We start from the raw sequence: 18,289 nt of genomic DNA on the forward strand, positions 1-18,289 counted from the left end.
TCTCCAGTTGAGGGGCGGGGACAGTTGGGGATGGGCGGGGTCTGTGTTTGACAGGCGGGGACTGCAGTGGATGGGCGGGGTCTGTGATTGAGAGGCGGGGACTGCAGTGGATGGGTGGGGTCTGTGATTGAGAGGCGGGGTCTGCTGGTGTTGGGGCGGGGAGGGGTGTGGCCGCTTGCCTGAATTGTTTATAAATAAAGTTAATCGAATGACCCGCGGGGAGCTCTCGCGAGAGTGAGCACAGCTATAAATACAGGAGGGGGGTTGGCGGGACGCACGCAGTGTCGGAGCCGCTCGTCAGAGGAAGCGGGACTCCAGCGCGATCGCGCAAAAAAAAAAAGCGGGCAGGCCTGTGGAGACGGCGGGAGAGAGTCGCTGGACAGCTGCGGCCGCCTGTTATTAACAGCGAGAAGACGGGGGTCCCGCGTCGCGGAGCAGGCCGGACACCGAGTCCTTTCTTTACCCTAACAGCCTCATTCCCCCCGGGCGGGGGGCGGCCCCTCCGCCATGGCCAAAGTACAGGTGCTGAATGTGGTGGTCCTGGACAACCCGTCCCCCTTCAACAACCCCTTTCAGTTTGAGATCACCTTCGAGTGTATCGAGGACCTGCCGGACGGTGAGTGGGGGAGGGGAGGGTAGGAGATGGTAGGTTCCCCCCCGGGCGGCAGGCTGTTTTATCAATGGAGCTGTCAATCAGTGACTATGGCGCGCGCGCCTTTCTCTCTCTCGTTTTTCCCCCCTCAGCTTTTGCTGCTGTTTGCAAGTTGCATTGAGCTTGCCCCCTCCTTTTTCTAATTGTTATCCTTACGTTTATTGTTGGCGCTGCTCCAGATTTTTTTTGCCCCTCTTTCATCCGCATCCTCCTCTTTCTAATTGCTCGCCGTTTTTGGTTTTGCTTTTTATTTCATCTCCTTCGGTTTTTTGCAGTAAGTCGCACCAAGCTCTTATTTTTCATTCTGCTGTTTTTTTAACCATCCTCTCCCAACTAGATCTACTCTCCTGTTCTGAGGAAGGGTCACCAGACCTGAAATGTTAACTGTTCTTTCCTTCACAGATGCTGCCAGACCTGCTGGTCTTTTTCCAGCAACTTTTGTTTTTTGTTACTCTATTTGTTTGTTTGTGTTTGACTTTCCTGTTTTTCTCTTTTCCCTATCCAGATCTAGAATGGAAGATTATCTATGTGGGCTCTGCAGAGAGTGAGGAGCATGACCAAGTGTTGGACTCCGTGCTGGTTGGACCTGTCCCTGCTGGTCGCCACATGTTTGTGTTTCAGGTATAAGTGGGATGTATTTGTTTACTGAGGTGGACATGGTCCAGTGATAATGGGTCCTCTGTAATGTTAAGATTGCCAGCCTGCAGTCTCCTTGTACTCATTTGGGTATGCATCCATCATGACTGGGGCCTGTGTTACTTTGGCTCTTTTCCAGTTTTCTGTCCTTCTAGTGATTTTCTGGCTTTCCTACTCATTCAGGTTCAGCATCAAGCAAGATGCAGTCAGAACTAGGTTTCTGTCTTGAAGTACTACAGTATACAAACTGATGTTGCCCCTCGTTGGCTCATAAGGCATCTGAAGTAAATCATTTGGTCTTGTATCTGTGCTACTAATCAATAAGATGCTGATCTGTTTATCCTGAATTGGTCAGTCCTACAGAATGGAAGACTACGGTTTGGTCCAACTAGTCCACACTGACCATGTTCCCAAACTAAACTAGTCCCACTTGCCTGCATTTGGCCCATATCCCTCAATCTTTCCTATTTGTTTACTTACCCAAATGTAACTAAGTTTGTCCACCAATTCCCCTGGCAGTTTCATTCTGCATTAAAAAATGTTGTCCCTCATGTCCTCTTAAAAAGTTCTTCCCCTCTTTAAAAATATGCCCCCAGTTTTGAACTCCTTCGCCCTAGGGAAAAGACCTTTGCTTATTCACCTTATCTATGCCCCTTACAGATTTTATAAACCTATAAGCTCACCCTTCAATCCCCTATGATCCAGTGGAAAAAGTCCCAGCTTATTTTTATAATTCAAATCCTCCATTCTTGACAACATCCTAACAAATATTTTCTGAACCCTCCAATTTAACAATCTTGCAGTAGCACAACTGGAACAATACATAATACTCCAGACTAGGCTTCAATGCCTTGTACAACCTGGCTCCAGTACTTAAAGATCTGAGCCATGAAGACATGTGCTAAATGTCTTAACACTGTTTACCTGTGATGCTAATTTCAAAGAATTGTGCATCTGAACCTCTGTCCCCTGTTCTGTCCGGGGCCCAACCACTAACTGTACAAGTCCTGCTTTTGTTTGTTTTACCAAAATGCAATCTCACTTATCTGAATTAAAATCCATCTGCCACTTAGCCTGTCGACCCAATTATCAAGATCTTGTTCTTATCTTGGATAGCCTTTTTCACTGTCCACTGAACCACCAATTTTAGTGTCATGAGCAAACTTATTAACCATGTCTCCTATATTCTCATTCAATTTGTTTATATAAATGACATAAGTAGACTCAGTACTGATCCCTGTGGAACACTGGTCACAGGCCTCCAGTCTGGAAAAACAACCCACCACCACCCTGTCTCCTACCATCAAGCCAATTTTCTATTCAATTGGCAAACACTCCCTGCATCCGATGTGGTCTAACTTCACTAATTAGACTACCATGTGGTACCTTGTCAAAAGGCTTTCCTAAAGTCTGTGTAATCAAGTCCACTGCTCTGCCTTCAATCCGTTTGGTTACTTCAAAAACTTGGTTTGAGAGACTGATTTTCTCTTGCACAAAACCATGCTGACTATTCCTAATCAGTCCTAGCCCCTCTAAATGCATCTAAAATCTATCTTTTAGAATCACTTCAAATTTACCACCAATGTCAGGCTCACAGGTCTATAGTTCCCATGCTTCTTGTAGCCTTAAAGGCATAACATTACCCACCCTTCAGCACCTCACCTGTGGCTATAGATGTTACATATATCTTTGCTGAGGGCCCTGCAGTTCCCCTCAACTCAATGTCCTGGGATACACTGGATCAAGTCCCAAAAATTTGTCCACTTTGTTTTGAGATCTCTAGCACTTCCCATTTCAAAATATTGATTTATTTCAATTCTCTAGCCTCCATTTCTCTATAGTAAAAACTGGTGTGAAATATTCATTAGTGTCTCCATCTCCTGAGGTTCCTTCTTGATCTGTAAGGAGTCCCTATTCTTTCCCTAGTTGCTCTTAATATACTTGTAGAATCTCTTTGGATTCTCTTTAACCTTATCTGCTAAGGCTATCTATATCCCCTCTTTACTGTCCTAATTTCCCTCTTAAGAATGCCCTACACTATTTATACTCTAGGATTCATTTGATCCCAGTTGTCTACATCTAATGGTCTTTATTCTTGATGAGAACGTGTCTTTTCTTTGTTACCTACTCTTAACAGCCTTACCTTTCACTCTACAGAAACAATGCCTGTGAACTCATTATCATATTTTTGAAAGGCTCCCACTTGTCAGTCCCTTTGCTGTGAGCAGTCTACTCCAATCAACTTTTGAAAGTTCCTGTCTCAACCATTAAAATTTGCCCTAGACAATAAACATTAAAATTCTTAATTGGAAGGCTTAAGGTTTTTGATTTCTATTTTAAAACTAATAGGATTCCATGTTCCTAGCCATCCTGTCCACAACCCATGACTTCTGCTCTTAAGATCCTTCAGTCTGAATATTTAATGACCCTGCCTCCACTGTTTTGAGGCTTTTCAAAGTTGTGCAATTCTTGGGAAAAATCTCCATACGTCCTGAAAGGGTAACCCCTAAATTTTGAACAGCTCCTCCTAGTTCTGAACTGACTCTTGGAGGGTCAGCCTTTCCATGTCTGCTATGTCATTACCATTCAGGATCTTGTATACTTCAATCAAATAACCACCCCTCTCTTCTAAACTCCAGTGGAAACAAGCCCAGCCTGTCCAACATATTGTCACGAGACAGGCCACTCATCCCAGGTATTGACCTGGTAAGCCACCTCAGCTGTTTCCATTTTATTATGATTTGGATGAGGGAACAAAATGTAACATCTCCAAGTTTGCAGATGATACAAGTTGGGTGGGTGAACTGTAGTGAGGATGCAGAGATCCTTCAGCATCTTGAGTTGGTGAGTGGGCAAATCAATGGCAGATGCAGTATAATTTGGATAAATGAGGTTTTTCACTCTAGAAGCAAAAACAAGGAGGCAGATTACCTGAATAGCTGTAAATTGGGAGAGGGAGTGTGCAGTGGGACCTGGGTGTCCTTGTGGTAAGTGTGCAGGTGCAGCAGGCAGTAAAAGGCAAATGTTACATTGGCCTTCATTTGAGGTTTTGAGTACATGAGCAAGAGTGTTGCAGTGAAACAGGGCCTTGGTGAGGCCACACCTAGAATATTGTGTACATTTTGGTCTCCTTTTTTGAGGAAGGTTGCTTTTGCTCCTGAGTGCAGTTTGGGTTTGTCAGGCTGATTCTGGGCAATGGTGGGACTGACATATGAAGAGATTGACTGGATAGGGTAGATGCAGGGAGGATGTTCCTGATGGTGGGTGTCCAGAACAAGGGGTCACAGTCTGAGGTTTTGGGGTAGACTATTTAGGACAGATGAGATGTTTCTTCACCCAAAGAGTGGTGAGCCTGTGGAATTTGTTACCACAGGAAGTAGTTGGTGCCAAGAGGTGAATGAGATCAAAGGTTATGGAGAGAAGGCAGGATTAGGCTATTGAGTTGGATGATCAGCCATGATCATGAAGAATGGTGGACCAGGCTTGAAGGGCCAAATGGCTGCCTCCTGCTCTTTATTTCCAGTGCTTTTGGGTCTATCTTTGAATCAGGAGACCAAAGCTGCATGTATTTTGTGGTTATAGTTTCACTCAAGCCCTGTGTAGCTCATGCATAACAGCATTTTGTTCAATTCCTCAGGGTAAAGTGTAAAAGCCATTAGTTTTCCCAACTTTTCCTGTGTGCAAATGGCTTGTACACTGAAATACCTAAATCCTTCTGCAACTCAGAATTCTGCAGTCATTCTCTATTGAAGTAATACTTGCTGTTTTTGATTTTGTTCTCAAAATGTAACAACTTTACATTCTCCAAAATTATGCTGCTTGGCAGATTTTCACCCATTCACTTAGAGCAAATGAATTGAATCAGTGTGGTTAGCAGCACTGCCACACAGGACTTGGGACCCAGGTTCAATTCCTTGAGTCAAGCCTTGAATGATTGAAGTTTGCCTGCCCTCCATGTCTGCATGGGATTCCTCCCACAGTCCAAAGATGTGTTATCTAGTTGATCAGACATGGTACATGCAGGGTTATGGGGATAGGTTAGGGGTCTGGGTGCAATGCTGTTTGCAGACTTTATGGGCTGAATAGCCTTTTTCTGCACAGACAGACTCTTTGAATCTTTTAGCCTAGGGATGTTTATTCATTAACCCTACTACTTTATATTGTTATCTGTCTTTGGTTGTCTGTTAACTGGTTGAGACTATTCTCCATCCTGTGTTCCCATATTATCTCTAATCAACCAGTGAAATGAACTCTGTGGTTCCTGCTTTTAAGTAGCTTTTACTGTATTTGAATGGAATATTACATTAAATGAGGAAATTGTGCTCATGTCTGTGCAGTTTAATGTTAGATGGCAATGATCAAGTATTTTGTTGATTTGAGCAATGCCATTTGCAGCACTTCCATTATCAGAAGTAGGTAAAGCATGGTATATGTTGGAGCTAGGTGCTGTTTTAAACTAATCAAGAGACTAGCAATGGGTATTGTCCTCCAATGAGTCAGGGCTGGATTAGGACAATTGGATCTGTGGCTAATATCTCCAGCTAACAGTCCTTTTATTTGTAAATGTTTTATACACTTCATCTGATCTTTGCATTGACTAAATTTTCAAATGGAGCAGTATTTTTTGGCTGTGGTGATAGCATTGTTTTAGAATTCTGCCTTTGAGAGGGAAAATTGCAGGTGATGGTGCTGCTGTTATCTGCAGCCCCCTCCTAGGTGGTACCACCTGAGTTTAGAAAGTGATGCTAATAGATTCCTGGTGAGCTACTACAGTACACATTTGTAACTGGTAGCTCTGCTGTGAAGTATAGAGGAACAGACTTGTGAATGTATTCTGCAGGTAGCAAGGTGTACACGTGCACTATTTTGGAGCAAACCATTTGGCCTGTCAGGCCTTCCCTTGTTCTACCACTTAAAATTCTGGCTGCTGGCCTTAAATCAGCATTCCTGTTTACCTCCAATAACCTTCATTCTTAAAGTCTGCATGTCTGGCAGCATCTGTGGAGAGAAAGCAAAGTTAATGTTTCCGATCCAGTGACCCTTCACAACCTTAGATTCTTGACTGATAAGAGGGAGTTTTGTTTTATACACTAAATGACCACCTCCACTTGTTCAATGGCACTCAATCCTGAGAATGCAAAGATTCCTTATTTTAAGCTGGTGCTCTCATTTCTCCCACATGAAACATCTTTCAGTATACCCTCTGTTGAATCTGCATCTTTCTTCAGTAGAAGAACGAGGTGAATTTTAACCTCCAAAGGATAGGCTGTCTAACCTTTCTTTAGAGGTGACTGATCCCTGGGATAGTCTAAAAATTCTCTGAACAACTACATTTTCTCAAATACAGAAATCAATACTGTACATAATACTCCTGATATAACCCTGCAAATGCTCTTACATCCCTTCTATACTCCATTCCCTTACAATAGCAACATTCCATTTGCCTGGCTATTAAATTGCTACACCTGCATCTCTTTGCTCTTCACAATTTAATTTCTTAATATCTGTCAGCAAATTTATGCCTATCCATTTGACCCCTTAGTCCAAATCAATGGTACAGTTAATAATTAACTGATCCCAGCACAGATCCTTAGCACTCCATAAATTGCATCTTGCCAAACTGAAAGACCTATTTGCACAAATGTGCTGCTTTCCATAACCAAACAATCCTCTGGCTGTTCCCTTGGGGGTCTAAATGTAATGTCTCTAGATTAACAATCCAGAGCCCATGTTCTAATTTATGGGGGTATGGCTTCAAACCTGACTGACAGGTGGTGAATTTTAAATTCAATAAATCTGGAATTAAAATCTAATCTAATGGTGATTGTGTAACCACTATAGATTGGGTGAACCAGGTGATGTTTCAGTGTCCTTTGAAGAAAGGAATCTGCCTGTATCTGGTATAGGCTGCATTGGACTTCAGGCTCACAGCAATGTGGTTGGCTCTTAACTGCTCTGAATACCAGTGAAGCCATTTTGCCCACCCCTAATTCCCTGGAACAATAAATATTGGCCTGGCCAGCAATGACAGTCACAAATTGAAATTATCCCTACACTGAGCTCTTATTTTGCATATGGCACCTTGTTAAATGCCTCAAAGTCTTAAGAACAGCACAATTACTTGTTCCTCATCTGTTACTACATTCTTTCTCTAAGAACTCTGAAAATTGAGGGGAATGGATAGGATGAATAGTCAGGTCTTTTTCCTAGAGTGGGGGAAATCTGAAACTTGTGCCCTCTAGTTTAAGGTGAGGGGAAAGATTTAAAGGACCTGAGAGGCAATTTTTTCATGCAGCGGTTGGTGTGTATAGAACAAGCTGCTAAAGGGAGTGGTGGAGGCTGGTACAATTGACATTTAAAAGCTATCTGGATGGGTACATGAATAGGAAGGGGTTAGGGGATATGGCCCAAATGCTGGCAAATGGGACTAGATAGATGGGGGATGTCTAGTGTGTACAAGTTGGACTGAAGGGTGTTTGTATGCTGTATGACTAGTCGCCTGACTTTCCTTTGACAAAATCATGGAAACCCTTCCGAAAACAGTCATTTGCTGTTTTTCCCAAACTGAGGGCTTCCTGGAGTATAAGGAATTCTGGAATATTAATTTTAATGTACTCACCATCTCAGCAGCTATCTTAAAGCCTGAGAATAGAGTCTCAGGGCAGGTCAGATTTTAGTTCTCTCATACACTTGATTTTCAAGTTCCTTGCTCCATTTCACACTGCAAGCCATAAAATGCAAGAAACATCATAGCTCATTCAATCCATTGATTGCTGTAGAGCAAATCCTGTCCATCCCATTCCCTGCTTTATTCCCCCAGAGTCCTAATGTTCCTCAGCTGTCAGCTTCACTGTAAGATCATTCATGTCTGCTTCTATTGCCTCAGGAGCAAGGAGCTTGTGTTAGTATCAGTGGTACTTGCACAATTCAGTTGAACTGCCTTACTGGAGAGATGTGATCTCATTCCTGAAGTTGCTGAATGGAGACTTAACTGAGGGAAGATTGGATAGACTAAGGTTAAACAGGCACCCAAATAGGGTTTCCCCAGCCACTTTCTCTGCTAATGTCACTGATCAGATGGCATAGGTTTAATGTAGCTGGCTGGAAGCAGCAGAACGGAGTTAGAAATGCTCTTACCCAGAGTGAGCAATATTGCTGCAAACTTAATACGTACACCTTAACCTTCAATTGGGCTGAAATTTATGAAGAAATGTTAGTGTCCAGTATCATCCAGATTGAATTGTGCTGCAGCTGCCATGTAACTCTTCCTGCATAAGCTGGATGCTGTGTGGGGTGTTCTTCAATGTGTTTACACTGGGTTCTGAAATATATCCTCTAATATCTTTATCCTTCAACATTGTTGGTTTTAAAAGTGAATCTTGGCAAATTGGTCCAGTTAACTTCAACAATTGAAAGCTTGTCACTTGAGCTTGGAATGGCTGTTCAAAGCAGAGCATTCAATGAGCATGTCAGATCTGACTGATGTATTGGAGCATCCAACCCTTGTTCAACTGCACATAAACATCAGATCGCATAGTACAACAATTTCTTATCTTGCCTGTGTATTCAGTTATGAAATAAGTGATATTTTAAACAAAATTGGCTATGGCCTGTACAGAAGGCATAGCATTCCTTTAGTTCCTTTATCCTAATTTGTTGTGAAACAACCTTTGAAAATTGCTAATTACTGGCTGTAGTCAGTACTGTTGCTTTAGAATCTTTGCATCATTAAGATTGTGCCTGTTCTATGGCTGGCTGGTGCAGTGATTTGCTAAATGTGTATATTGCAGAAGCTAAGACTAATCTAATAGTACAACTTAAAAGATGATTCAACCCATTGCTTATGCTGGGTCTTTTTGGGCCCTGCTGGTTTTCCCCATATTGCTGAAATTATTTCATGTCTGTCTGATTTTCCCCACTAGAAGCTACTACAAGTGTTTCCATTGACCTATTAGGTACTATCATCCAAACTAGATGACTACATGAAAAGGTTTTCATGTGGGTTCTAGTTGTCCTCTGCAAACACCTTCCTCCTGTTTGGTAAATGCACATTCTACATATTTAACGCAGGCAGCTTAAATGAGTTGACACTTGAAGCTTCATCCACTTCAACAGATGTCTTACCAGAATCTCTCCTCTGAATGGTAGTTCTTGGCCATGGAATTGGGAATCTCTTAAAACACAGCTGAGTCTCTGACCTGAGTAAACAGGTGCTGAACTAACAGCTAGGAAGGGATAGTGTCATGGTAATGTCTGTAAGACATAAATAGGAACAGGATAGGCTGTTTGCTGTCTTGAGATCAGTAGGATCGTGCTGATCTGACATTCCTCATATCTACTACCAGCAATTTTCCCATAATCCTTGACTTACCCAACTGATGAAGAACTTATCTATGGGACCCTTAAATATATACAATAATTGTTCATGATCCATAGGTCCAGGCCTACGTTCTGGGGCATATGTTCAGGTTTCTCCATTGTAACTGGTGACAGGGCATGTTGCTACTGACATTATGTGCAGTGATCTCAGCAGCAGCATGTCCAGGTTGTAAGTATGCTGTCCAGTGTACTGTTGCGCACGAGCTGCTCACTTTGCTTTTTCTGTTGATTTGAGGAGAGCGTTGGGACAGTGTCTTGGGGTGCAGGGGAGCTGGAGTGACTAAGACAAGCTTCCCCTCCATTGGTTTTGTCCCCTTCCCGGAGTGGCTGCTGGGAGGGCATGTGCCTTTTTCAATACAAAGATGTACAGCATGGAAACAGACCTAGTACAACTTGTCCATGCTAATTAGACATCCTAAAATCTAGTCCCATTTTCCAGCATTTGGCCCATATCCCTCAACCTTGCCCATCCAGGTGCCTTTTAAATGTTGTAATTGTACCAGCATCCACATTTCCTCTGGCAACTCATTCCACACAACACTGCATGACAAAGTTGCCCCTTAGTCCCTTTTAAGTCTTCCCCTCACTTTAAACCTATGCCCTCTAGTTTTGGATTCCCCTACCCTGGGGAACAGATCTTGACTATTCACCCTATCCGTGCCCCTCATGATTTTGTAAACCTCCAAGGTCACCCCTCAGCCTCTGACATGCCAGCCTCTCCCTATAGCTCAAACTCTCAAACCCTGGCAACATCCTTAAATCTCTTCTGGACCCATTCAAGTTTCACAACATCTTTTCTATAGCAGAGACTAGAATTGCGCACAGTACTCTAAAAGTGGCCTAATCAATACAGATTAAACTCCAGCTGCTTCCCTTCAGCCCATCTGATCAGGTCCTGTTGTACTGAGCCAACCTCCTTCACTGTCCACCCTGTATTCACATCCAAATGCTTTGTACAGATGACAAAAAAGTGGACCTGGCAATGATCCTTGTGGCACACTGCTGGTCACAGGCCTCTAGTCTGAAAAGCAACCCTCCTCCACCACTCTGTCTCCTACCTTCAAGGCAATTTTGTATCAAATGGCTAGTTCTCCCTGTATTCTTTGATCTAACATTGTTAATCTGTCTACCATGTGGAACCTTGTCAAACCCCTCACTTTAGTCCATATAGACAACATTCATTGCTCTGCCTACATCAATTCTCTTGTCACTTCTTCAAAAAACTCAATCAGGTTAGATCTGATTTCCCCCACAGCCATGTTGACTATCACTAATCAGTCCTTGCCTTTCCCAAATACATAAATCCTGTCTCTCTGAATCCTCTTCAACTTGCCTATCCCTGATGTCCAGTTCACTGGTCTAGTCTGCATCCGTAAGTCCTTGACTTCAATTTTAAACTAGATCCACTGCTTCATAACTGTCTCAGTTTGTATGCTCTTTGCAGCATTGAGGTGGCTTACAGCATTTTCAGAAATTTAAATTCAAATGTCTGGAGTTGCAAACTAGTCTATAGTGGTAATATTTGGTTAGCAATGGTAAGTATGGATAAGCAACAAATGCTGGCCTTGCTAGTCATGCCTAATATGAGAATAGATTTTAAGGATGTTGTGTTCATGTTCTTTAAAGATGCAATTTAGTCTTCAAATATAGTTTACAACAGCTCTGTACACATTAGTTTAAGTCAAGAGGCTTGTTAGGTGACCATGCCTTGGAGGTGGGGGTGAATGTGTACAAAACTGATTCAACAAGGCAGTGGTTTTTCAACCAAGAAGATACAAATTCCTGTGGGTTTGAATTGTGGAGGATTGGCCTTGGATAACTATATCATGTTGGGCTTGCCTTTACAGAAAATAAGTTACAAGTTTGCAGTTGAGGATTGATCCACATTTGCACAGTTTTCTCAATTGTATGGATCTCATGGTCATCTTTAATATTCCAGGCTGATGCCCCAAATGCAAGCCTCATTCCAGATGCTGATGCAGTTGGTGTGACTGTGGTGCTGATTACCTGCACGTACAGAGATCAAGAGTTTATTCGTGTGGGGTATTATGTGAATAATGAATACACAGACCCTGAATTAAAGGAGAACCCACCAATGAAACCTGACTATGCCAAGGTAAGCTTTCTATAAGATTCTAGAGTCTCCACTTAAGTGGAAAGGAAGTTGGTGTAACAGTCACTCAACCTAATAGTATTGGTTTAAACTTTGGTTTAGTTACAAAAAGTTTAGAAAGATTAAATCATAGCAATTAGCATATTTCCCCCCTTTCAGATGGTGTATTCTGGCTTCTAATCAACCACTGAACATTTCTCATGATTTTCCTCATGTTGGCTTTTCCTTTGCCAATCACTTCAAATTTATGGCCTCTGATTGACCCTTCTGTATCTGTTTACATCCTACATGGCCCGTATCTCTAATCCTTTGCATTCATATACCCATCCAGATGCCTCAATGTAATTGTGCCAGCCTCCCCTACTTCCTTTGGCTAATCATTTCATATATGTACCACCCTCTATGAAGTAGTTGCCCCTTGGGTCCCTTTTTAAATCTCCCTCATCTTACACCCATGCCCTCTAGTTTTGGGCTTCACCCCCCCCCGGGGGGGAACCTTGCCAACTTGCCCTATCTATGCCCCATCCATTTTATAAACCTCCCAGCCTCATGCTTTAGGGAAAATAGCCTCCCTATAGCTCAAACCCTCCAAACCTGGCAACATCCTTCTAAATCCTTTCTGAATCCTTGCTAGCTTCACAATACAGGGAGACCAGAATTGGCCACAATACTCAGTGGCCTAACCAGTGTTTTGTACACCTGCAACATGATCTCACAACTCTATGGTCAATGCACTGACCAATAAAGGCAAGCATACCAAAAACCTCAACTATCCTATCTACCTGGGACTCCACTTTCAAGGAACTGTGAACCTGCACTTGAAGAGCTTTGTTTAGCAACACTCCCCAGACCTTAACTAAGTGTACAAGTCCTGCCCTGATTTGCCTTGCTGAAATGCAGCACCTTGCATTTATCTAAACTAAATTCCCACTGCCATTCCTCAGCCAATTGACCTATCTGATTAAGATCCTGTTTACTCTGAGCCACCTTTTGCTGCCCACAACACCTCCAATTTTGAAGTCATCTGCAAACTTACTAACCATACGTCTTATGTTCACATCCAAGTCACTTATACAAATGACAAAGCAGTGGACCCAGCACTGATCCTTGTGGCACACTGCTGGTCACAGGCCTCCAATCTAAAGAGCAACTCTCCTCCTCCACCCGCTGTCTTCTACCTTCAAGCCAGTTCTGTATCCAAATAGCTAGTTCTCCCTTATTCTATGATCTAACTTGCTAACCAGTCTACCATGAGGAACCTTGTCTAATGCTTTACTGAGTCCATGTAGATCACATCTGTTGCTCTGCCCTGTGTCATCCTCTTATGACTTCAAAAACTCAATCAAGTTGGTGAGACAATTTCCCATGCACAAAGCCATGTTGATTATCCCTGATCAGTCCTTGCCTTTCCAAATGCATGTAAATCCTGTCCCTCTGGATTCTGTCCAACAACCTAACCACTGAGGCTCACTGGTCTATAGTTCCCTGTCTTTTCATTACTACCTTTAAATAGTGGTGCCATGTTAGCAATCATCTCTTCCCAGGCACCTCACCTGTGGCTATTGATACAAATATCCCAGCAATCTCTTCCCACAGTTCTCAAGCACACCTGATCAGGTCTTGGAGACTTATCCACCTTTGTTTTAAGACATTCAGCACCTACCCTGTAATATGGACAGTTTGAGATGTTGCCATTTATTTCCCTGCATTCATGTCCATATCCTTCACAGTAAACACTGATGCAAAATACTTGTTTAGTATCTCCCCATCCCATACAAGTGGCATTGATCTTTAAGGGTCCCTATTCTCTCCATAGTTATCCTTTTGACCTTGATGTATTTGTAGAATCCCTTTCGGATTCTCCTTTACCCTATTTGCCCTCTTGCTTTTCCTCTTCCTCTTAAGTATACTTGTGCCTTTGTACTCTTCTAGGGATTTGCCCAATATCTACTGTCTATACAAGTAGTTCTCCTATAACATGATAGTTGTGTTCTTGTGTGACCTCATGCTATAGAAAATTGCTATATGTACAGTAGAAAGTTTGCATTATCCAAAGTGTCCACTCTTCCATGTTAAGCATTAATAAAATTAATGAAACGTGCATTCTAGCAGAAATATCTGTATCTGACATGTTTGCTCTTTCTTGACCAAAACCTCAATTTCTGTAGTTATTCGGCATTATTTACACCTACCAGCCTTGCCCTTCTCCCTGATGATAGGAACATACTGTCTCTGGATGCTTGTAATCTCACTTTTGAATGCTTCCCATTTTTCCAGCTGCCTCTTTACCTGCGAGCATTTGCCCCCAATCAACTTCTGAAAGTTTGAGCCTGATACTGTTGAAGTTGGCCTTCCTCCAGTTTAGAACTTCAACTTTTAGATCCAGTCAATCCTTTTCTATACCCATTTTTAAAAATTAATAGAATTATGGTCACGATCCCAAAGTACTCCCTCACTGACACCTGTCACCTGCCCTACCTTATTTCACAAGAGTAGGTCATGTTTTGCACCTTCTCTATGCAGTACATCCACATACTGATTCAGAATTTTCTTGTGCACTTAACAAATTCCTGTCCATCCAAGCCCTTAACACTGGCAGTTCCAGATTTGGAAAATTAAAATCCCCTACAATAACCACCCTATTCTCTCAAATAACCAAGACCACTACAAATTTGTTTTATCAATTTCCTATTGACTATTGGGGTCTATAGTGCAATTTAATGGGAAATCAAAGTCAATCCCTTCCAAAGTTGGTGTTTCCCACTTGTCCCCACAGTGATCACAGCTTAAAACAATCCTCTAAACTGCTTTGCTAAACTTTCAAAGCCTTTAAAATAAAAGGTTTTTAGTTTTATTTCTCATGCCTAAAACTACAAGTTTTTTAAAACCAAGTACTTAAGTGTAAAGATTAAGGCATGGAGTGTTAGAATAATAAATTGATTGCAGTGCAGTTGATATGGTTCTGATTCAGTGTGGAAGCTGCTGGACATGATCAGGATGAATTTGTCTATAGCAGGTGTTTGCAGTTCAAGTAAGTTCAGATCAGTGGTGAGAAGCTGGGCTTTGGGTGCAGCAATTGTGCCACATCATGGAGGTGGAATATTGTAGATACCTTGCTCCAAAGGTTGTCACAATCCCCAGTTTGGCTTTTCAAATTTGGTTGGATCAGGATGGATGCCTGCAGTCAAGGCAGGTATAGCTTTTGAGGAGCCTTGGCCTTTGCATTTCTACAATAGTTGAGATTGTTTCAAGCTGTGGACAAGAGCAGGGATGATGAGCCAACTGGCCTTTGCACTGGCATAGGCAGCCTTTAAATGGATGAGGAAATAAGATTGTGGCTATAACAGGACAGTATGGTTGTGGGTGGAGGAGACAATATGCACAGTTGTCCCACAGACTATGCTGCCTGCCTAGCATCAGGCTTAAGGGCACTTCAGGACTGGAGAGGTACTTGGGATGGGAGTTGAACTGGTGGTTGGGACCAGAGTCCTGGTGAGGGCTTTTAAATGTGGGGAGGGCAAGGTGCAAGGAAGACCCTTGGAATGTATAGGCTGAAAAGCAAAAGGATGTGCCACTGTTCAAGCCTGGTGCTGGGGCTAATACTTACATGGCTAGGAATGACTAATTGGGAAAAGACCTTTGGGGTAAAGGGGGCATTTTCAAGGTGGAGTGCTACATGGACCAGTTTGAACTGGTTATTTTCAGTATATTAATGAAGGAAGTGAATGTACTAATGTCAGGTTTGTAGGTGAGAAGGCAAATGGTGAGGATGACAGTCTACAGAAGCAAGTGGGCAAAAACTGGCAGATAGTAATGTGAACAACACTGCAGAAAGCTGCAGAGAGATTTTGTAGATCAGTTGTTGCCCAAGTTCTGTAGGTAATAGGAAGGCAGATGGAATGTCGGCCTTCCTTTCAAAGGAAATCAGTATTAAAATATTTGGGTAGGGTGGTTGTAGCTCACAGCTAGAATACTGAACAGTTTTGTGGGTTTTTATCCTGGACTTAATGGCATGGGGGCAGTCCAGAGAAGGTTCACTAGTTTGATCTTGGGTATGGAGAGATTTTCTTAGGCTTTTATGAATTTCATTTAGAATGAGATGACCTTATTGAAACAACTCAATTCTTTGAAGGCTGACAGGGTAAGTGTAGATATTGTTCCCACTTGTCCTATGATCCTAGATTCTCCCACATGACCTAAGGGTTCCCCATTTAGGACAAATGAAGAATTTCTCCTAATGGAGCAGTGAATTAATGGGATTTTACTGCAGAGGGCTGTTGGGGCTGGGTCATTAAGGATGTTCAAGGCTGAGATTTTTTGAACAAGGAATCTAGGAATTGTGTAGATAAGACAAAATGGAGTTGAGGATTCTGATCAGTTGTGGTCCCATTGAGTGGAGGAGTAGTCTTAATGGGCAAAATGGTCTACTTCTGCTACATTGCAGATCTTGCTTTTTTCATCTGTTTAATTTAGCATGAGATCTCGATGGGTCTGAATGTGATCTGCAGTTAATTGTCCTTTTTTCTCCCTTTCAGCTCCAGCGAAATATTTTGGCCTCAAATCCAAGAGTTACCAGGTTCCACATCAATTGGGAGTGCACTGGTGAAAAAATGGAAGATATTGAAAATGTTGACCCAAGTTCAAATGCAATGCTTCCTCCTACCTGTACACCACTGAAGGGACTTGGAGCAGGAAGTGCCCTGAGTATTGTTCCAGAGAATTCTATGGACTGCATGTGAAACCTGCCAGTGAATAAGGATTACAGTGGATGAAATATGTTCTTTTGTATCAGGGTTTGCTAGCTTTTGGAGTTGTTAATTCTACAGAGTATTTAAGTCAAACTTCAATACCCCAGAAGGTGATATTGTCTACAGGGGTAGGGGAGTGATAAGGATTGGAGGCCACAATATTGCCATTCATGGCAATGTGCCACAGTGTATGTGGCTACCAGATATGTTGATCTACATTCAGCTGGTTGCTTTTGCCCAAAAGGGAGCAATAATGCTTTTTACTGGTAAATGTCTGGGATTGCAAAGCCAGTTGGTGCCTATTGTAAACTAGCCAGAAATGTGTTGAACTACAGAATGTATTTGTAGGAGTTTTGTCTGTTTTGTGTAGCAAGTCCATAAATTCTGGGGTGGGGGGTGGACAAGTCCTGTTTGTGTTGAATGTGTTTTTCTGTTCAATGCCTGTTCAAAATAACCCTGAGAACTGGTCACTTTCAAAACTTCAATTGGCAGCTGGCTAAGCAGTTATGGCCAGTAATAAGCCCATTAACCTTATGGCCTCAGCAACAACTTAGCCCTCTTGTAGAGGAACCAGTCACTAGTCTAACATTACTGTCAATCCAGCAGTGCTATCATAAACCCAAGCTGGAAATTTAACTCTTCTTGAACATTGGCTATCTGGCATAATTGTCTTAAAGTTCAATGAAAAACATTTTTGTAACTTTTAATATACTTTGTAAATCGTGATCCAAACCTGCCTGCATCCATTATGTGGGAGAGGTTGATTAAAAAGGTTGAAATCAATATAGCTTTATAAAGCAGCAGCATTGGTTTTGAAAACTGCAGCCATTTTTATAAGTGTTAGCTGTGTAGAACTGTATTGTCTTGCTTTGTCTGAATAAAAGCACTTGTAAATGCTGTGGTGCCTTTTTGTTGCCATGGTTATTGATTTTATAAATGGGTGCTGTTGCACAATGAAGCTGGTTCTTCCCTTGCTTCAGTAGCATTCCTTAACATGACAAGAGGTGCTTCTGTTAAGATGAAGCAAATCTTAAACATTTAAGCCCTTGGTGGGGGGTGCAATGTCCATAATAACATTGCCTAAAGGAGGGATTAGAGTTGATGGCATAGTCTTTGCATCCTTGCCAATTGGTAGATTTATACTTTCTGTCCCACTTTGTAGGGCTCCTATGCAACAGACAGATGGCCAATTTGAAGTTATTTTAAATAACATTCAAAAGTTGGTAATGGTTAAATTGACAATTTCTTCCAAAGATCAGGTTTACAAATAGTGTGCCTTGAAGTGAATCATAAGGATTACTCATCCAGAGCCATTGACACTGCCCTTGCTGTTAGGTTGCTGAAGTTCCTGTTGCACTTTTATTTGGCATCCTTTAGAATATTTTGGAAATGGCTTTCATTGTGTAGCTTGAGGTTAGCAATTTAGTCATCTCTTTGCTGCCAAATTTGAGCCTTTCCACCACTTCTGGTTTTGGTTTACACAATTACTACTTCAGACTAACATTTTTGTCCTGTCATGTTCTGATCAGAAGCTGCCATCTAGTTACACCAATTTTGATTTGCCAAATCTGCCATTATGGTTTAGAAACTGTTTTTAGACCTGATTAAACCATGTTCTTCATTCACTTTGTAGATGTTTTCAGAAAGCAAGCCATCCAAACTTTGACAATCTGGAAGTTGCCCTTTGTATTTCAACTACTTGTTACCTGCAGCATTGCAAATGAGTGGCATGAGACCACTTGCTCATTCTGGAATGTGGGC

The 18,289-nt window shown here is 42.1% G+C and overlaps 1 protein-coding gene across 1 annotated transcript; it reads left to right on the forward strand.

The window, feature by feature from the left end:
- The first annotated feature begins 228 nt into the window (after positions 1 to 228).
- On the forward strand, positions 229 to 17,425 carry asf1bb (anti-silencing function 1Bb histone chaperone). The gene is made up of 4 exons (XM_020519456.2): positions 229 to 616; positions 1,158 to 1,273; positions 11,607 to 11,783; positions 16,316 to 17,425. Exons 1-4 carry the CDS (start codon positions 508 to 510, stop codon positions 16,517 to 16,519), a joined length of 606 nt encoding a protein of 201 aa, XP_020375045.1. The 5' UTR covers positions 229 to 507; the 3' UTR covers positions 16,520 to 17,425.
- Positions 17,426 to 18,289: the final 864 nt, after the last annotated feature.

Source organism: Rhincodon typus, chromosome 38, assembly GCF_021869965.1.
Source record: "Rhincodon typus isolate 14 chromosome 38, sRhiTyp1.1, whole genome shotgun sequence".
NCBI classification, from domain to species: domain Eukaryota; kingdom Metazoa; phylum Chordata; class Chondrichthyes; order Orectolobiformes; family Rhincodontidae; genus Rhincodon; species Rhincodon typus.

Excerpts from the sequence above, each read along its gene's own strand:
- asf1bb (XM_020519456.2), top strand. The coding sequence starts at position 508 with ATGGCCAAAGTACAGGTGCTGAATGTGGTGGTCCTGGACAACCCGTCC. Across the intron at positions 617-1,157 it reads TATCGAGGACCTGCCGGACG|ATCTAGAATGGAAGATTATC; the intron begins GTGAGTGGGGGA and ends TTCCCTATCCAG. Across the intron at positions 11,784-16,315 it reads TGAAACCTGACTATGCCAAG|CTCCAGCGAAATATTTTGGC; the intron begins GTAAGCTTTCTA and ends TCTCCCTTTCAG.